This window comes from Lytechinus variegatus, chromosome 3 (genome assembly GCF_018143015.1).
Source record: "Lytechinus variegatus isolate NC3 chromosome 3, Lvar_3.0, whole genome shotgun sequence".
Lineage (NCBI taxonomy): Eukaryota > Metazoa > Echinodermata > Echinoidea > Temnopleuroida > Toxopneustidae > Lytechinus > Lytechinus variegatus.
Genome location: NC_054742.1, coordinates 65,761,324 through 65,782,975, shown reverse-complemented (window position 1 = coordinate 65,782,975; position 21,652 = coordinate 65,761,324). Strand labels below are relative to the sequence as shown.

The following is a 21,652-nucleotide window of genomic DNA, read 5'->3' as shown; positions in this document are numbered from 1 at the left end:
GAAGGGGGTACAGTCTATATACAGGAATCGGCCTGCGGTGGATCCCATTTGTCAAAAATTGTGATGCCATGGTAACAATCTACAGGGGAAAATAGGTTAAAAAATCTCGTGGTTCAAACCACTTTCTCATTTTTTACCACTTCTCATGAAATTTGGCACACATTGGTCTTGAGGTGAAGATGTTGCAAGACACATTTCTCCCCATTTGTCGAAAGTTGTGTTGCCATGATGAAAAAAAATCTTGTGTTTTGAACTACGTTTATTTTTAAAAAAACAATTCTCATGAAATTTGGCACACATTGATCTTGAGGTGAAGATGTTTTATCTTTTTGCCGAAAATTATGTTGCCATGATATCACCAGAAAAAATAAGGTAAAAATCTTGTGGTTACAACTACTTCGTTATTTTTACCAATTCTCATGAAATTTGGCACCCATTGGTCTTGAGTTGAAGATTATGCAAGGCACGTTTTCCCATTTTTCGAAAATTTTGTTACCACCGTAAATCTTACTGGAAAAATCTTGGTAGTACGAACCACTTCATCATTTTTGTCTCGCTTGCATAGCAGAGCGATGCTATAGGCGCCGCTTTTCCGACGTCGGCGGCGAAGGTTACGTTTTTGATAACTGAAAAAGTATATGGACCTAGTTCATGAAACTTGGACTTAATCAAGTATTACTGAACATCTTGCCCGAGTTTCAGGTCACATGACCGAGGTCAAAGGTCATTTAGGGTCAATGGACTTAGACCATGTTGGGGGGAATCAACATCAAATCTTAACCTTGGGTTGCGTTTTTGTAATGTCATAACTTAAAAAGTATATGAACCTCGTTCATGAAACTTCTACATAAGGGCAGTGAGGTATTACTGAATATCCTGCCTGAGTTTCAGGTCGCGTGACTTAGGTCAAATGTCATTTAGGGTCAATAAACTTAGGCCAAGTTGGGGGCGGTATTTGTTGAATTACTATCATAACTTTAAAAGTTTATGGATCTACCCTGTAGTTCATGAAACTTGGACAGAAGAGTAATCAAGTGTCACTGAACATCCTGTGTGAGTTTCAGGCCACATGACCAAAAGTCATTTCGGGTCAATGAACTTTGACCATTTTGGGGGTATTTGTAGAATTACCATAACTGAAATTTTATGGATATAGTTTATGAAATATGGACAGAGGGGTAATCGAGTATCACAGGTCTTAGGTCACATGATCAAGGTAAAATATCATTTAGGGTCAATTAACTGGTATTACATCTTTATGTGAATTTTTTTGGTGTAAATACTTATAGTAGTTTTCAAAGTCAGCACTGCTGCTATATTGGATTGCGTAATGCAGGCGGGACTGCCAGAGGCGCTCCACTTGTTTACCAATTCCCACGAAATTTGGCACACATTGGTCCCTATAGGTGAAAAAGCGTTAGAAACCTTTCGGATAGTGTGTTGCGTGGTAGTTGTAGTAATTGATAACAGAAAGCTATATGTGACCTACCACCCCCAAACCACCAATAATTCGTCATATAAGGATCTCTGTAAATAATCAAAATAGTAATTTAGTCTCCAAAAAGCAAAAATTATTTTAAAAAATGTGAAAGAGCAATTCTTCATACTGTAAAAATTTGAAGTCATGAAGTTGAATACTACTACTACTACTACTACTACTACTACTACTACTACTACTACTACTACTACTACTACTACTACTACTACTACTATTCTACTTCTACTACTACTACTACTACTACTACTACTACTACTACTTTTACTACTACTCCTTCTACTATACTTCTACTACTACTCCTTCTACTATACTTCTACTACTTCTACTACTACTACTACTACTACTACTACTACTACTACTACTACTACTACTACTACTACTACTATACTACTTCTGATACTACTGCTACTACTACTACTACTACTACTACTACTACTACTACTACTACTACTACTTCTACTACTACTACTACTTCTACTACTACTACTACTACTACTTCTTCTACTTCTACTACTACTACTACTACTACTACTACTACTACTTCTACTACTACTACTTCTACTACTATACTTCTACTGCTTCTACTGCTACTACTACTACTACTTCTACTACTACTACTACTACTACTTCTTCTACTTCTACTACTACTACTTCTTCTACTACTACTTTCACTGCTACTACTACTACTACTACTACTACTACTACTACTACTACTACTACTACTACTACTACTACTACAACTACTACTATACTTCTTCTATTACTACCACTGCATGACTACCAATACCCTCAGTACAAAAACACTATGAAAAACATCATAAAGATTAAATTTGACGTGCTGATAACTACTGAAATTAAGAAAACGGTAAATATTAATGTTAAAATTACAGGGCCGAGCAATATTATTGTAGGGCCTGCATACAATTGAGATATTAATAGCAAAGTATGAAAAATACACTTCACGCATTAATATAGATAGGCAACTTTTTTTACAAAAAGAAATAAAGAAAAGAAATGATATAGTCCTTTTACTAAATACAAGAAAGATACTGTATGGGATAGGGCGAAGTAGGTGCATGTTCGAGGTTTGACGCGGTCTGATTCTGATCATTTATGCTTTTGTGATCGCATTGTCATGAATTATTGAATGAACACCCACAATGTTAAAAAAAACTTGGCAACTCGATCTATACATCTGTACATTGTACATGCATGTCTACATTGCATATGCTGATATGATTTATATGGCTATGGTATAGACTTTTTTCCGGGTAGCTGAATGCGATTCGTTTCAGGGATCTCGAGTTCTGTTCTTGCAGTAGGAATTTCCTTCACGTACAGCTTTGTACAGCTTGGGGGGAAAGCACCGTCCTCGGACATTTACTCAACGCCGGAAACTTGCTTGGTGGTGAATATATTACCTTTTTTGGGACATTTTTTTCATCTTATGGATGACCTTCGTTTATCATTCTGCCGCAGCATATGCTTGCGAGATATAAAACTACCTTAATTTACCGCTCGATCAACAGATCAAAATGGTATTATTTATAAGAAGCTTCTGCGGACTGTCACATTCTTGATAACGGTTTATCAGCGAATGCTCGATCGGACGGTGAATTTTGCTTCAAGTTTCTTTAACTAACGTTGGTGATTTGAATGCTGCTTCCATTTGTTTTGTTTTTTCTCTCATCACTCATTGTCGAATTAAATAACAGTAATATATCGCATTTATACAGTGTATTACTGTACATAGTCAGAACGACGTCTCTAAGAATTTTTACTGAGTATTGTAAGCTCAGTTATATTAGATTCCAGCTGTCAAGACTGCAAAAGGTGTATGTGCATTCTCCACTTCCTGGGGAGCATTCTAACAAGCAAGCGAAAGAGAAGGAGTGAATTCCTGCGAGCCTTATTTGCTATGATACGGAGGTGATTCTTGAGACAATGAAGAAAAACACGTCGGGAACCATGGTTACGTTGCATGCTGAGAGAAGGATCCCGGTGGATCCCAAGAAACCGGCCCTCCACAAGAAACCACCCAAACACATCATTCAGGCTCCACCGCCTAAACCCTGTAGCAAACCTCGTCGAAACGATTCGGACGATGAGTCCGACGACGAGGACCAGTACGGTTACATTCAACCCGAAGCCCAAGCTGGTGATATAGCTAATCTCATCCGTCAAGCAGGCCGCCTCCCGATCTGCGTCAAAATTCAGAGCAACCCGCCGATCAAAGATTGCGATTGTAGAGGTAAATATGCATATTATTTTACTCATCTACTATTTGAATAAAACTATGACTTAGTTATAATTTTCTTTTAGAGAGAGAGAGAGAGAGAAAGAAAGAAAGATTGAAAGAAAGAAAAAGAAAGAAAGAAAAAAAAAAAAGAAAGAAAAAAAAAAAGAAAGAGAAAAGAAAAAGAAGAAAGATAAGAAAGAAAAAAAAGAAACCGAGAGAGAGAAGAGGGACGGTGGCTCGATCATGGGCATGTGAACGAAATCGACTTCATCTACCTGGATTTTTGTTAGCTATAGATTTTGAAAAGGCCGTTAACTAGCTAACACATCATTTTATTCAAAAGGCTCTGACGGCTTTTGGTTGTGGTTACATCCTTGCAGAGATGGGTCAAAGTCTTGTATACTGACCCTCTAAGTTGCGTTTGAAATGAAGGAAATTCCACCGGTTATTTTGATTTAAAAAAGGGGGTGAGGCAAGGGGATCCTCTTAGTCTTTACCTTTTTATTTTGTGTATTGAAGTAATGGCTCATAAATTACGAAAAGATAATCTGATTGAAGGAATTAAATTTGGAGATAAAGTAATTAAATTAACACTTTATGCAGATGATATGACAGTTTTTGCTCGTAATGTAAAATCAGTTGATAGATTAAAACTTTTATTTGCAGATTTTGAAAAAAAATTCTGGACTAAAAATCAATAATTACAAAACTAAAGTATTAAAATTAGGTTCATGTCAGCATTTGGATTATGACTACTCCTTCGGCGAGATCGTTGATTTTCTTAAGGGACAAGTCTACCCAACAAAAAGTTGATTTGAATAAAAAGAGGAAAATCTATCGACCATAACACTGAAAATGTCATCAAAATCGGATGTAAAATAATAATAAGATATGACAATTTAAAGTTTTGCTTAATTTCATATAATAGTTATATGCACATCCTGGTCGGTATGCAAATGAGGGAACTGATGACATCACTCACTCACTTTTTCTTTTGTATTTTATTACTTGCAATGGAAAATGAAATATTCTATTTTTCTCCTCATTGTCCTGTGAACCAAAGCTTTATTTCTCACTGAACATGCGGAGTTACCATTGCTTAACATTATATGGTTCAGTCAAGTTGTTCCTTATTGTCAAATCTTTAAAAAATTGAAATATTGTGTAATTCAAACAATAAAAACAAGAAATAGCGAGTGAGGGACATTTCATCGATTCTCTCATATGCAAGTGAGTAAAGTGTGCATATAACTATTTTGTGAAAAATAAGCGAAATTTCAAAATGTCATAACTTTCTTATTTTACATCCGATTTTGATGAAACTTTCAGCATTATGCTTGTCTGATTTTTCTCTGTTGATTCAAAACATTTTTTTTCTGAGGTGGACTTGACCTTTAAAGTTTTAGGAGTATTTTCACCCTAGTTGAACATAAGAAAGAAGATCTAAATTACAAAGAAATCTTAAGCAAAATATTTTCATGTGACTATATAGAGCAGGTTTATTGAAAGTAACAGCTTCCAAATTTTATATGGACTTATTATAAGTCATATTAGAAGTACAGAGTTTGGGAAAGCGGTGATTTTTGATAATAAGCTTATTCGATATAAAGGGAGTTGTATGTTTGATAAGATTCTATACGATAAAGAGGTTTATAACGTACATCATATTTTGGATATTAATGGTAAACTAAAATGTGATAGACATTTTCTTAATTTGAATTTAGATGCAAATGATGTTGAAAAGATATTTACGCCTGTTTACCCGTTAGTTGGAAGAACAATATCGAAATTAATGCAAAGCATAATTCTGGAATCGATTTCAATTTGGGTAAGAAAACAACAATTTGATGGTTTTAAAATCAAAAGAAATATACGAACAGCTGTTGACAAAAACGAAATTAAACCTTATATTTTCGACAGAATTAGAACGAATTATGATCTTACCAATAAGAAATAGAAAGTATATTTTTAAGACTAAGATATTGCACACTGAATAGTCGATTAATGGAGTTTCAGTATAAACTCTTGCATAATATTATATACACTAACCACAACCTTTTCCGTTTTGTTATTGTTTCGACCAATTTATGCTCATTTTGTGAAAAGGAAGAAGAAACGTATGAAAATCTATTTTATACTTGTGGATTTTCAAAATCACTTTGGGATCTGTGTGCAAGAAGTTTAAATTTTGAAATAAATAAATTTAGTTGGCAGGATATTCTTTTCGGGAAGCAGGAGAGAAGTAAAGGTAAATATCATGTCTTGATTTTAGTTAAATATCTTATTCACAAAAACCGATAATGAAGAAAAACCCCTCCTTCATTGAATGAAATAAAAAATAGTATTTGGGGGATCAAAGAGAAGAGAAGAAACTAGCAACAAAAAAAGGGGGGGGGGACTCTTACAATCCATTTCTCTAAATGGAAAAACTTAAATATTATCTATTGGAGCCCAGAGCCAGTTCTCCACCGGATAGGTGATGGGGGTGTTTTAGGGAGGGTCGGGGGGGGGGGGGGCGTAGTGTCCAGGGCTGAGTTTGTTGTTGAGATTGAATTTATTTGTGTGAAGAGGCCGAGGCGACGGGTTTAAAAATATGCCGATGGCTTCAATTCGTTTAGGTTTTATTAATGATTTATTTTTGTGTATTTGAAAAATCTCTTTTTTATGTTTATATTTGACACTGGAAAAAAAATGTTGAAACAAATGTATCAATAATAAACCAACATCCATAATTTATGTAAAAATATTTTGCATTTTGTGCGCCATTTGATGCACAGCAGAGGCGTCGATTGGGGGGGCGATCGCCCCACCAACGAAAATATGGGGGGGGGGGCAAGCACAGCGTTTCCCCCAATAATTCTGTAAGTACAAAAAAGAAAATAAAACTATAAAGTTATACAGAAATTGGCATATTAACCAAATACAGTATAAAATGTGTTTTTACATCTATAGTACAATATAATTATGATTTCCTTTGCGCTCTGCGCGGGAAATGATTTCATCCGTCATTGGAACTTTTGTTAAGGTACATTTACGCAGGAATTTCAATATATAGACTTTTTTTGCCAGTGAATAAAAAAGAAAACGGCAAACGTTTTTTTCATGGGCGGATCCAGTGAGTTATATATACCTCTAAGTTGATTTGAAAAAATTACTTAAAATTCCCCTTTTAATGACAGTTTTATCACAAATTGTATATGTTTCCATGCATCCTATTCATGATAAAAAAGTGCTTAAATTTTTTCAGTTTTCGCGCTCTCATCATGCTCATAGGCTAGATATATAAATAAGATAATAACATATCCATGAATTCCGAATAATCACATTGTCCATTTTCAGAATGGAATCTCGACGAGTTCATCTCGAATTTAGGAAAAGAAATAGAAAGGTAGTCAATATTTGTTATATTATGACAAAATGTCCTTAAAATGTCCGGATCCTAGGTAAAAAATACTAATTAAGAAAATTCAGCTCGCGCTTCGCGCTCGCACCGTTTATTAATTGCTAACCGTAACCACTTCACAATTTACATACACAGTACTTGAAATATTGCTTAAATTGACCCTTCTTCAGATCGGAATATCACCTTTTTATGCACAGGCATTCTTTTTTAAATCTCAATCAAATTTAGAGGCCTTAGAAAGCGGCAGAGCAACATATATCATTTATCATGTTTGTGGTTTATCGTAATTTTTTTCCATTGTTCTGAGAAATAAGTGAGATTTATTGTTTTGTTTCCCCTATTCAAATATAAATTAAAGAATTCAGTATCACGGACGTAACTCATAAAAGTTCGGTGTATGAAAATCCTTAATATTGCAATTTCTATCCAAACAAAATGACCTGATTGAAATTTTCTTGACAAAAAAGGTTTCCTAATAAGGCCTAGAAGATGAATTCTCAATCAAACTCTTGACTTATAAAAAAGGGTTATGTTGATGACGATAGTTGTTCATATGTATGTCAGATTTGGCAATTTATTACATTTTGTTCTGTCATGAGAAAATGTCACAAACTTACCAAATGTAACAACAAGTAACGCGTAAGAATATGAAAAGGGTTACTTTCTTAACCTGATATCAGCTCTTAGAAGTAAAATAAAGTCACTTTTTAGAAAGGAAAGGGGCACTAACAAGAGAGGTATTTATCCAATCGAATGTGACATATGGAAATTATGACATTTGGAAGCGTGGATTTATTTCACAAAAACATTTTATGAACATCCTTATTAATTCTATTATTGTCTCCATGGGCGTTATAATAATAATAACCAATTTTTACATAGCGCTTTTCCTAAAACGGCTCAAAGCGCTTTACAGCATAATGTTATTACCCCGGCCAAAAAGGCACAATGTCCACTCCCTGGGGGAGCATTCTTTGCATTCTCCGCAGCCTCCTTATGGCGCTGGCAGATTCAAACATACAATATCTTTCGCATCCTACTGGTTCGAGAGTGGCAAAGTGTGGATTAACGCCTGGTCAAAGGACGCTTGACCGCGGTGGGATTCACGACCCTCTGTTTACAAGGCCAGAGTCAGAACCACTACACCAATGGTGTACAGGTGGGGGGCTGGGGGGGGGGGGCTCTTGCCCCCCAAATATTTCACGACCAAGAAAAAAAAAGAAAGGAAAGGGATAAAGTGAAATATGATATTATTTTCCGAATATTATACGTCAAAATCTATCACATATTTGGATATGTTTTAAAGTAATAAAAATACGATTTTTTTTCCTCGCTGGCAACGTCTTATTAATTCTACTATTAATTCTAATTTTGTTCGGCCTCCCTCGTTGCATCACTTGTTTTCTCCTCATTATAATAAGAAGAATAGTTTGATTTCTTTCTGAATATTTGGAATTGCCATTACTGATGTACGAGCTTTTTGTGATTTCATGAGGAGGCCACTTATCGTCTAATCTGATGGATATCATTGACTCCCTCATTTGAATATCACTGTGTTATCTATATCAGATGTATTTCGTGAAAAATATTCGAAATGTAATAGTACGCTTTGTGCTTATTGGATTTTTTTTATTCATAGTTTTATTCAAATACAAGGATGGACCCTCCCCAATAGCGTACCTACGGGGAGGGCAGACTGCCCCCCCCCTGACGAGCTGATGCAAGGGACGTATCCCTGTCCCCCCCCCTTGACGAGGAACTTGAAGACCTTATTTTTGCTTGTCAATTTTTTTTCTGGTACGAGATCCTTTATTTGTGATTCAAGACCTTCCTTTTTTTTCTTGTCACATTTTTTGGCGGACGGATTTGCCCCCCCACCTGTGGAAAATCCTAGGTACGCCACTGCTTCCCCCTTTAATGCATTGGGGGGTATAATGAATGTTTCTGTAACTTTTTTTTAAACAGTCAATCAGCTTCTAACGTAGTTCTTTTAACCGATTTACAGGGGGTGATATTTTGATGCTGCACTGCACCGATAAGGAACATTTAGTGAAGGCCGTTGAACCAAATGGAAATACACTTTACTTACCAGTTCATTCAAATCAGCTATATGAAATTCTGCCATTAGGTAAGTATTTAGTGAATAATAGTGGGAGGAGAAGTACAGGAGAAGCAACAAATGTGAATGTGTCAGTAGTACTAGTAGTAGCAGTAGTAGTAGAAGTATAGTAGTAGTAGTTGTAGTAGTAGTAGTAGTATAGTAAAAGTAGTAGAAGTAATAGTAGAAGTAGTAGTAGTATAGTAGCAGTAGTAATAGTAGAATGTTGGTACTTGTAGAGGCAGTATAGTGTGAGGAGAGAGAATGAAGGATAAATGGATATAAATGAATTTTCTGATCATTACTTCTTGTCTCACCAATCATCGCAATGTACACTCTATTTGATGAAAGTTATATTATTATTAATCTTTTTAATATATTAATAAAAAATGACTTCAAATCCCTTATACATCGATGGGTCTCCAGGCCCCAGGTCAATTCACTCACCGTATGGAAGGATCAGGAGCGGATCCAGGGGGGGGGGAGGCACGTGCCCCATTTGAGAAGAAAATTAAAAATTTGTAATGTAAAAATGACATTTTTTTCAACCACAAATAAACGAAATATCCTTAATTTGTGTGGTTGAAAACTTTTTAGGGGGGGGGGGGCTTGTCAGAATTTTCCTCTGAAAATTTGCTCCCCCCCCCTTTTTGGAAAATCCTGGATCCGTCCCTGGGAAGGATTTCAAATGATCATTCCGTCCTGTTCTTTTAATTTCCATTTTAGTAAACCTATAACTGCTTTTTTTCCTCAACACATTGCACAGCCGGCTTCGGAAAAGTTTGTGTAAACGCCAATCTAATTCTTATTGATATTAAAAACACGTTTGGTGTCTAGATATCAGGTATAAAAATATGTTTCATGGATTAAATTTAACTTTTATACACAATTCAGCGTTCCATCCGTGTTCGCTCTCAACCAAACATGTCATGAACTCTTTTTAGAATCTATATTTTTTTAAATTTTCGAAGCTCTTACAATTACAATCACCTGACGGATGTCCAATTATGTTTGCTTTAGAGGAATTCGAAAGTCTAACGAATTCCCACATTTTTTCTCTCACCTTTTTTCCGGGGATGAAGATATGATATACTTTCCCCGCAGCCGCGTTTACTCAGTAATCGTATGAGGAAGTATATCGTTTTCGACAGAATCATGTTTAGATTAAGATTTATATGCAAACCAGAAAATGCAAGCGAACCTTACAGAATTTTTCATCATACATAAAAGTTCAATAATAATAAACATAATACTCAGTATTGCAGTGACCAAATTTTAAAGGTAGCAATTTAAGTAGAAACAATCTGACTTATAAGCTAAGAAAAAAATAACAAGGCATTGCTATTAAAAGAGGCTGGCTCCGTGACTAAGTTTCAAATTATACGCATGGAAAATAATCTTTTGTACAATGATAAACGGAGAAACAAACTAGTATAGAAAGAACAAGAAAGAAAAAAAAAAATCATAACTATATAGAGGTGAATAAAGGACTAAACACTTTAAAAGACACTGAACAAAAATTTGAACAAAAATTTACCAAATATTGTGTAAAAAGGGAACATGCATGTTTTGGATAAGGTTTTGTCCAAGGATATGCAAAATGCTCGTTTTATGGGTAAATTTCAACGAAACATTAGATAAATTTTACACAATTGGTTTCACTTTGCCCAACAAGCAAGCATGTTCCTTGACATTCATGTCATTTTATAGGCAAGTCACATCTGTTTATTGTGTATCTATACTAACACGCAGATCAGTGACAGGCCATAATTTCATTGACCTTGATGTAGGGGAGGGTTGAAGTGGGGCGTAAAATTTTGATGAAGTTGACTTTGTATAAAGTATAGAATAAACTCAACTCAACTGTCGAAAAAAAAACTAAAAAATAATCCCTGATAACGAATCGAAAACATCACCACTCTTGCCTTCCTAGTAACAGTACAGATGATGAAACGACTTCCAAAATGTGCTGATTTTCACTACATATTAACGTTATGTACAGCTTTTTAAATAAAAAAATAAGACACTTTTAAAGATAGTTTAGAAACAAGAAATAGAAAGGAAGAAAATAAGCGATAGAAACAAAGAGAGAAATAAAGAACGAAAGAAATAATGAAACAAAAAAGCAGGAAAGAACGGAAGAAATAACGAATGATATATAAAACATATATTACAAAACAGACTAATATTGTGTTTATATTTTTTTCTCAGATCCTAAATTAGATGGTAAAATTTATAGAGGAACGATGGAACTAGTGAAAGCTGACCCTCTCCCTCAGGTAGTCCGTGTTTTAATCGGATACTTTGACGAGGCGGAGGAAGACGACACCAAGGAACAAAATGACATCATCACGATCGAAGGAGTCAGCAAAGAAGCTGATGAGGTAATTTTCCCCATGTTTTTTTTTAACTCTCGTTACTACCCAGTTCCCATTACAAGTAACGATTTGCGTTATCATTGAAACTGAGGTCCAATTCGTCGGGTAATCGGAATTATCGTGTCAGATCTTGTCAGAAATACATACATTGATATATGGATATAAATATTAATTTGTTAATTTTGTTTGTATTTATCTTGAGTTTATTTGAATGAAATCCTTATTAAAAACATGTTGAAGAAAAGTGTATACTAGAGGTATTTCATGTGGGCGTGTTGAGAGGATCGGGTGTGGAGAGGTGTGGAGGGAAAGTAACGTGAGCAGGATATTTGCGTGCAGCTCTCTGTGACTTCATGTGGAATTTTTCCGCATATTATCACGCTCCCGTGATTTTTTTTTGTCATGAGTGCAACTGCATGAAATGAAATAAAATTACATAAAAATTCGATTTTTTGTTTGTTACAGACGTATCTGATAGGTGAGATCATGGGAGAGCCACAGCGTTTTCGAGCAATGAAAGATGAAGCAGTATACACAACTCAGATCTATCCAGAACAACTAGCCATGCATGATATCGTCCTCAGATTCAAAGATAAACTCCCAGTGGTAGGCTTTTTGTAGTTATCTTTTGAATGACACGTATGACTTACAAATGGAGGTCTTGGAGGGCACTTGCCTCCCGCCGAATATGTTTGCACGACAGAGCTAAAAAGGAAAGAACAGGAAAGAGAGAAGAATGAAATGTGTTATTTTCTAAATATCATCGTATGTCGAAATCTATCACAAAAGGACATTTTTAATAATAAATATGTAGACATTTTTGCTCGAACAGTTCGCTCGCCCGCAATATTTTTCAAAGTAAATTTTACTCCTCAAAATCTTTTGCTCATTACGCCACTGCAACTTGCATGACATTAGGACATACGTATCACATAATGGAATAAAGATTCATTTGATGTATAGCAAACATGAAGCGCCGTGGTGTAGCGGTTCTGACTCTCGCCTTGTAATCCGAGGGTCGTGTGTTCGAATCCGACCATGGCCTAGCGCCCTTTGGCGAGGCGTCAATCCACCCTTTTCCACTCTCACCCAAGTGCTAATTGGGTACCGGTAGGAAACAACCGTCATTGTGGTTGGTTTAGCAAGTTTGCGCCTAACAGGCTGCGTGGAATGCTATGAATCCAGTGACCGGGTAATGATAATTGTGAAGCGCTTTGAACAGTCGTAGATTGATACTATATAAATGCCAATTATTATCATTATTATCTGTTGCGTTTCTGTCATTCAACTGAGTGATACTTCAATACATTCGAAGTCAGTAGAAAAATGAGACCGTATGTAGTAGTGTAACCCATCATGAGCACATGCTAGTCACACCTGAAATGAGATTTTCCCTTTATCCATATTTCCCATGCATGCTGTCAAAAACGGATCTGGCTCGACACAATCATAGAACATGCTGTGTTTTCAAGGCGAACCGATCCACATGGAGAATAGATTCATGAGAAGATTTTTTTTCTGTTATATTCATGCTAACCAGTCAACCATGGTTTATGAAAAAATGACTCGCCGAAACAATGAATATCTGCGTAGGTGAGACATCAACAAGTCTGTAAAAGCTTTGAAACTCTTTAGAAAAAGGGCGGTTCATACCCCTATACGTTTGTATTGCTTAGTGAATTATTTTCTTCTAAAACTATAACTGCTGCTGCTAATCCTACAACAACAACAACAACAAAAACAACAACAACAACAACAACTACTACTACTACTACTTCTACTACTACTACTACTACTACTACTACTATTACTACTATTAATACTACTACTACTACTACTACTACTACTACTACTACTACTACTACTACTACTACTACTACTACTACTACTACTACTACCACAATCACCACCACTACTTCTGCTACTATACTATTACTACTACTGCCACCACCACCACCACCACTACTACTACCACCACCACCACCACCACCACCACCACCACCACCACCACTACTACTACTACTACTACTACTACTACTACTACTACTACTACTACTACTACTACTACTACTACTACTAGTGCCACTACTACTACTAGCTACTACTTCTTCTTCTTTTTCTTCTTCTTTTTCTTCTTCTTTTATTCTTCTTCTTCTTCTTCTCCTCCTCCTCCTCTTCCTCCCCCTCCTTCTACTACTACTACTTTCTTCTAAAACTACTACTACTCCTAAATTCGTAAATACAACTACACGAAGCATTCAAATTGGCTGGGAAAGCATTCATCATTATCTTCACTTTCCTATACAGATGAAAGGTTTAATGGTTGTACCAAGTACATTAACAATGCTGAAAGAGTTTTCGATACTACTCTATGTTATTGTGCTACCCTAGATATGTCTTCAAGAGCACATGCAGCTAGTCTTAATTTATACAGCCTGAATAAGTCCTAATGTCACAATCTAACATGTCTACCGTGTTTTTGTAAATTGACCCATTGTATGACATATCTTGATTTAACAACTGAAATGCTCTGGAATGGTGGAAATGCGCGTTGTTGTACTGTCCCAACCGAACAAAAAGTAGGTATGCGAAGGGACATATCTGATCAGAATTTTGAATTGCTCTATTAATAGGCCTATAGAGTTTATCATGCCACTGACCACATTATACTCATACATTATTCTTGTAGAAGACTGACGAATGAAAATCCTGATCAGAAAACCTTTATTGATTCTATATTTGCAATCACTGTAGCAAGAATCTTAGCAATGCAAACCCTCATCTAAACTATTCTGAGCCAAACGTTAAAGCGTAAGTTAGGCATATTTTCATATAGGCATTTAAGACGGGGTCGATGTCCTAGAATCCAGAAATGGTTTCCATTTCTGCACTTTTTTTTTTTGGGGGGGGGGGGTTGTTGCACCCACAAATGTAATAACGCCCACAAATGTAATAACGCCCACAAATGTAATAACACTTTACCCACAAATGTAATAACGCCCACAAATGTAATAACACTTTACCCACAAATGTAATAATTTCACCCACAAATGTAATAATGCACTTTACCCACAAATGTAATAATTTTTGATCGCCCACAAATGTAATAATGACTTTACCCACAAATGTAATAAATTTGAAGGGATTTTTGGCAAATCCGTTCTGAACTAAAATCGTGTAGTAATGCGTTCATATAGCACAAAAGTGCAAAGTCTCTTTTCCTGACCCGGTTAATTAACAAATTATAATATAAATCCAAAGTCTTTATTCCAGACCCGGTTGTTTCAAAAATTATAATATAAATCCAAAGTCTTCATTCCAGACCCGGTTGTTTAAAAAATAATATGAGCCCAAAGTCTTTATTCCAGACCCGGTTGTTTAAAAAATTATAATATAAATCCAAAGTCTTTATTCCAGACCCGGTTGTTTAAAAAATAATCATATGAGCCTAAAGTCTTTATTCCAGACCCGATTGTTTCAAAATGATAATATAAGTCCAAAGTCTTTTCTCCAGACCCGGTTGTTTGAAAAATTATAATATAAATCCAAAGTCTTTTTCCAGACCCTGTTGTTTCAAAAATTATAATATAAATCCAAAGTCTTTATTCCAGACCCGGTTGTTTAAAAAATAATAATATAAGCCCAAAGTCTTTATTCCAGACCCGGTTGTTTCAAAAATTATAATATAAGTACAAAGTCTTTATTCCAGACCCGGTTGTTTAAAAAATAATCATATGAGCCTAAAGTCTTTATTCCAGACCCGATTGTTTCAAAAATGATAATATAAGTCCAAAGTCTTTTCACCAGACCCGGTTGTTTGAAAAATTATAATATAAATCCAAAGTCTTTTCCCAGACCCTGTTGTTTAAAAAATTATAATATAAATCCAAAGACTTTATTCCAGACCCGGTTGTTTAAAAAATAATAATATAAGTCCAAAGTCTTTATTCCAGACCCGATTGTTTCAAATATTATGATATAAGTCCAAACTAAGATATGATAATGATGTTCCGGTTGAATGTTGTTGTTGTTGTTCGCTTGGGTTTTGAGGCGCGTGTCATTCAGATATGAATATTTACGCCTATATCAATTTGTCGTTTTTGTGGTTATAAAATTTTGACGCATAATGGATTAGCGCTGCTTTCAGTAAATTTGAATGAGATCGTGAAAGGCGGCTCATCACAAATCCTTTATTGAATAAAAATGAGAATCGAGTCTTCTCTCCAGACCCAGTTAATTAAAACTGGTGGAATCAAAGTCTTTGTTGTTTTAAATTATACTGAACGTATTGTGAATATACGCGCTATGAGTAAATTGAGAATCAAGCATAGTCTTTTCTCCAGATCCGGTTATTTAAAACTAAAAACTAAAACCCTATAGTAATGCCTTCATATAGCACAAAAGTCCAAAGCGTTTTTCCAGACCCAGTTATTTCAAAAGTTATAATATAAGTCCAAACTAAGATACCATAATGATATTCCTGAGTTGAAAAAAAAAAGAAAATCGAGCTTAGCCTTTTCTCCAAACCCTGTTATTCAAAAATTGTAAATAACAATACAACAACAAAAAACCGTATAAAGACCCCATAATCTTATTAATGCTGGATAACATGGACATATAGCGTAGTCTTTCAGCCAGACCCAGTCATTTGTTTTTCAAAATAAGGCTAAGAGTAAAAATATAAATAACTCCAAATCTAATACCAAGCAATCCTTGAACCTAAGAACATGTTTTTAAAAAGAGGTTTAGAATGTTGTCTTTATTCCAGACCTAATCATTACAAAAATTACGAAAAAAAAACTTCTAACATAAGACCCTATCATATTCTCTTGGAATAACATGAGTTGTAAAACGTACTCTTTCCTCCAGACCAGGTTATCTAAGAAATGAATTAAAAAAGAAAATCAAATCTAAAACCAGTTTTCAAAAGTTACACCCAGTAAAAAATATGTCTGTACCCCACACCCAGATTCTTTTGTATAATACTAAAACCCCTACAAAACATTGTAATTATGCATTTGCAAAGAAAACGTCCATTTTCCAGACTTGGTTATTATTTAAAAATAAAATTGTCTAAAACAAATACCCAATAATCTAACAACTGTGGAATAACATGGAGATCGATTGTAGACTTTCCTCCAGACACAATTATTTCAAGAATAAAAAAACAATAAAACCCAACCCCCAACAACGAATCTAAGAACCAACAATCCTCCAAATTAAGACCAAGTACAAAAGCACATGTTTAGAGCGTTGTCTCTATTCTAGACCCAGTCATCTAGAAATTTATTCAAACAATCTTAAAAACATAATACTTTGTCATATTCTTATTCCTGTTGAATAACATTATTATTATGCTTCGACCTTCATCTAGACCCAGCTATTTATAAGATAAACAAATATTGAAAAAAATCAAAGCTAAGACCAATCTTTAAAATTAAACCCAGTTAAAATGCTTGGGTTTAGAGAGTTGTCTTTACCCCACATCCAGTTCTCTTAAAATACAAATTAAGCAAAAGATTAATCTAAAAACTTAGACACCAGCATCTCCCAAAATATAAAACCCTGTGATAAGGCATACCACAAAAACGTCAAATTAATAAAAGGCGTAAATATTCAGATCTGAATGGTACGAGCCTTAAAAACCCAAAATAACAACAACAACAACAACAACGTTATTCTACATCAATGATATTGTGGCGTCTTTGTTAATATTGTTTGTCTGTTTTTATCGTTTCTAATAATTTCCTATTTTGAAATAACTGCATGGGTCTAGAGCAAAGACTACACCATATTTAAAGACTGGGCGTTGTGGCGTGCGCCTGTAATCCAAGCTATGTGGGGGAAGTTACAAATTGATGCAGAGGTTCGAGGTTCGAGCCCTGGTCACGTCTTTCGGATGGTGACGTTAAAGGTCGGTCCCAGACGTAAATAATCATATCTGATTGAGACACGTCTGACAAAACTCAAACACACACACACACGTTTGCCCCCTGGAAAGATCAAACCTCAAGATGTTGATGGACCTGAATCCACCGACGGGACAGCCTAACTCCGTAACTCTGGTACGGGTGTGGGAGGAGGCTCTTCTTTCTTTGCCTGTCTCTCTTTCAGTCATTTCAAATCAGTTTTTTTTCCTATCTTATCACTTCTTGATCACATAAATCCTCTCTCTCTCTCTCTCTCTTTACTTAACGGGTCAATATAACCCCAGAAAATATATCTTAGGCCACTGAGATTATTGGAATTGTAACTAATAAAAAAAAATGCTGAATATATTACAAATGGTGCTTGGTACACTGAAAATTTAAAGTACCGAAGAACTTGTTAAAACGTTATCCCTCTTGTTAGAATGATTTTCTTTTATATAATATCTTATAGATCGTCGATCAACAACCTTATCGTTTACGGGAAGTAATCCCCATATTGTGTGCTGATATCTTATTCCTCAGTTTTTTGTTTTATATGTATTTAAGGGTTTTGTGTTTTTTTTCATAAAAAAAGGAATGAATATACAAGAAATAATAATAATAAACAAGTGGAATGCCTCTGACCGTCTCACCTGCATCACGCAATTCAACATAGCAGCAGTGCTGACTTTGAAAACTACTATAACTCGCACAAGATGTTAAGTGATACTTGGTTACTCTTATTTCCACGTTTTATGAACTAGACCAATACACTTACATAGATAGGATGGTAATTCAACAAATACCCCAATGTGGCCAAAATTCATTGACCTCACATGACCTTTGACCTTGATCATGTGACCTGAAACTTGCACAGGATATTCAGTGATACTTTATTATTCTTATGTCCACGTTTGAAAAGTCAGATCAATAAACTTGCAAAGTTATGATGGTAATTCAACAGATACCCCCATTATGGCCAAAGTTCATTGACCTTTGACCTTGGTCATGTGACCTAAAATGCACACAGGATGTTCAGTGATACTTGATTACTCTTATGTCCAAGTTTTATGAACTAGACCAACATACTTTCAAAGTTATGATGGTAATTCAACAAAAAAAAAAAACAATTCAGCCAAAGTTCATTGACCCTAAATGACCTTTGACCTTGACCATGTGACCTGAAACTTGCCCAGGATGTTCAGTGATACTTGATTACTATTATGTCCAAGTTTCATGAATCAGATCCAAAACCTTTTTAAGTTTTGATTGTAATTCATCAGATACCCCCAAATCGGCCAAAGTTCATTGACCCTAAATGACCTTTGACCTTGGTCATGTGACGTAAAACTCATGCAGGATGTTTGGTGATACTTGATTAATCTTATGTCCAAGTTTAATGAACCAGGTCTATATATTTTCTAAGTTATGATGATATTTCAAAATCTTAACGTCCGGTTAAGATTTGGATGTTGATTCCCCCAACATGATCTAAGTTCATTGACCCTAAATGACCTTTGACCTTGGTCATGTGACATGAAACTCTAAAAGGATGTTAAGTAATACTTGATTAACCTTATGGCCAAGTTTCATAAACTAGGTCCATATACTTTCTAAGTTATGATGTAATTTCAAAAACTTAACCTTAGGTTAAGATTTGATGTTGACGCCGCCGCCGTCGCCGTCGGAAAAGCGGCGCCTATAGTCTCACTCTGCTATGCAGGTGAGACAAAAAGAAGTAATAAAAATAATACTAAATAAAATTGCTACCCTACTTCTCATACAGTGGGTGGCAAAAATAGTCAATCATGACTTATTGCCAAATAAAAACATGGAATGGAATGGTTATCTATGGAAGCTTAAAAGTGTCACCGAGATGTTGAGATAATTATCTCGGGAAGTCGACATCTTGATAGCAAAAGATAAGATGACGAGATCCTGGATCTCATCATGTCGACATCTTTTAGAAGAGATGATGAGATGACAAGATCCTGGATCTCATCATGTCAACATCTTTTAGAAGAGATGATGAGATGACAAGATCCCGGATCTCATCATGTCAACATCTTTTAGAAGAGATGTTGAGATGACAAGATCCCGGATCTTATCATGTTGACATCTTTTAGAAGAGATGATGAGATGACAAGATCCTGGATCTCATCATGTTGACATCTTTTGGAAGAGATGATGAGATGACAAGATCCCGGATCTCATCATGTTGACATCTTGTAGAAGAGATGATGAGATGACAAGATCCTGGATCTCATCATGTTGACATCTTGTAGAAGAGATGATGAGATGATGAGATGATCTTGTCATCTCAACATCTCTTCTAAAGATGTTGACATGATGAGATCCAGGATCTTGTCATCTCATCATCTCTTCTACAAGATGTCAACATGATGAGATCCGGGATCTTGTCATCTCATCATCTCTTCTAAAAGATGTCAACATGATGAGATCCAGGATCTTGTCATCTCATCATCTCTTCTAAAAGATGTCAACATGATGAGATCCGGGATCTTGTCATCTCAACATCTCTTCTAAAAGATGTTGACATGATGAGATCCGGGATCTTGTCATCTCATCATCTCTTCTAAAAGATGTTGACATGATGAGATCCAGGATCTTGTCATCTCATCATCTCTTCTAAAAGATGTCGACATGATGAGATCCAGGATCTCGTCATCTTATCTTTTGCTATCAAGATGTCGACTTCCCGAGATAATTATCTCAACATCTCGGTGGCACTTTTAAGCTTCCATAGTTATCCCCTCATGTTAGAATGCTTTTCTTTTATATAATATATCATAGATCGTCAATCAACAACTTTATCGTTTTCGTGAAGTAATCCCCCTATTGTTTACTGATATCTTATTTCTCTTTTTTTTCATATGTATTTTAATGTTTTGTTATTTAGGTTTTTTCATAGAAAAAAGGAAGGAATATACAAGAAATTATTTTTTTTTAAAGGACAAGTCCACCCCAACAAAAACTTGATTTGAATAAAAAGAGAAAAATTCAACAAGCATAACACTGAAAATTTCATCAAAATCGGATGTAAAATAAGAAAGTTATGGCAATTTAATGTTTCGCTTCATTTCACAAAACAGTTATATGCACATCTCGGTCGGTATGCAAATGAGGAACTGATGACATCACTCACTCACTATTTCTTTTGTATTTTCTTAAATGAAATATGAAACATTTTTATTTTCTCGTCATTGTCATGTGAAATGAAGTTTCATTCCTCCCTGCAACACGTGGAAATTTATTATTTTAACATTTTGTGCTTTAGGCAAGGAGGTCCTAATCGTCAAATTCGTAAAAATTGAAATAATGTATAATTCAAACAATGAAAACCAAAAGAAATAGTGAGTGACATCATCGACTCTCTCATTTGGATGTAGCTGGCTCGTTCATATAACTATTTTGTTAAAAATAAGCAAAACTTTGAAATGTCATAACTTTCTTATTTTACATCCGATTTTGATGAAATTTTCAGCATTGTGCTTATCTGATTTTTCTCTATTGATTCAAATCAACATTTTTCTGAAGAGGACTTGACCTTTAATGGTTGCAGGGTCTTTGTTTTGTTGTTGTTGTTGTGTTTTAATGACTTTTATAACTGGGTCTGACAGAAAGACTACGCTACATTTCCATGTTATTCAACATAAATAGGATCGTGGGTCTTCGTTTTTTATAATTATTATAATTTTTGAAATAAATGGGTCTGGAATAAAGATTTCGCATTTTTGTGCTATATAAACACATTACTATAAAGTTTCAGCTTTTAGTTACCGGGTCTGGAGCAAAGACTATGCTTGATTTTCAATTTACCATTAGCGTCTGGAGAAAAGACTAAGCTCGATTCTCATTTTTATTCCACTGGAATATCATTAATGTATCTCATTTGGGACTAAAAATGATTTTGGATTCATATCATGATTTTTTAAACAACAGGGTCTGGAAAAAGACTTTGGACTTGCAATATTATTTTTTAAACAACCGGGTCTGGAATAAAGACTTTGGACTTATATTATCATTTTTGAAACAATCGGGTCTGGAATAAAGACTTTTGGCTCATATGATTATTTTTTAAACAACCGGGTCTGGAATAAAGACTT

General features: G+C 35.1%; 1 protein-coding gene across 1 annotated transcript in view; it reads left to right on the top strand.

Annotated features, from left to right (window-relative positions):
- Nucleotides 1–2,841: 2,841 nt before the first annotated feature.
- Nucleotides 2,842–21,652, top strand: part of LOC121411700 (titin-like) — a 47,042-nt gene continuing 28,231 nt past the window's right edge. The window contains exons 1-4 of the mRNA XM_041604529.1: nt 2,842–3,749; nt 9,146–9,268; nt 11,450–11,622; nt 12,082–12,222. Coding sequence (XP_041460463.1) covers nt 3,443–3,749; nt 9,146–9,268; nt 11,450–11,622; nt 12,082–12,222 — 744 coding nt within the window. The 5' untranslated portion in view covers nt 2,842–3,442. The remainder of the gene's footprint in view (nt 3,750–9,145; nt 9,269–11,449; nt 11,623–12,081; nt 12,223–21,652) is intronic.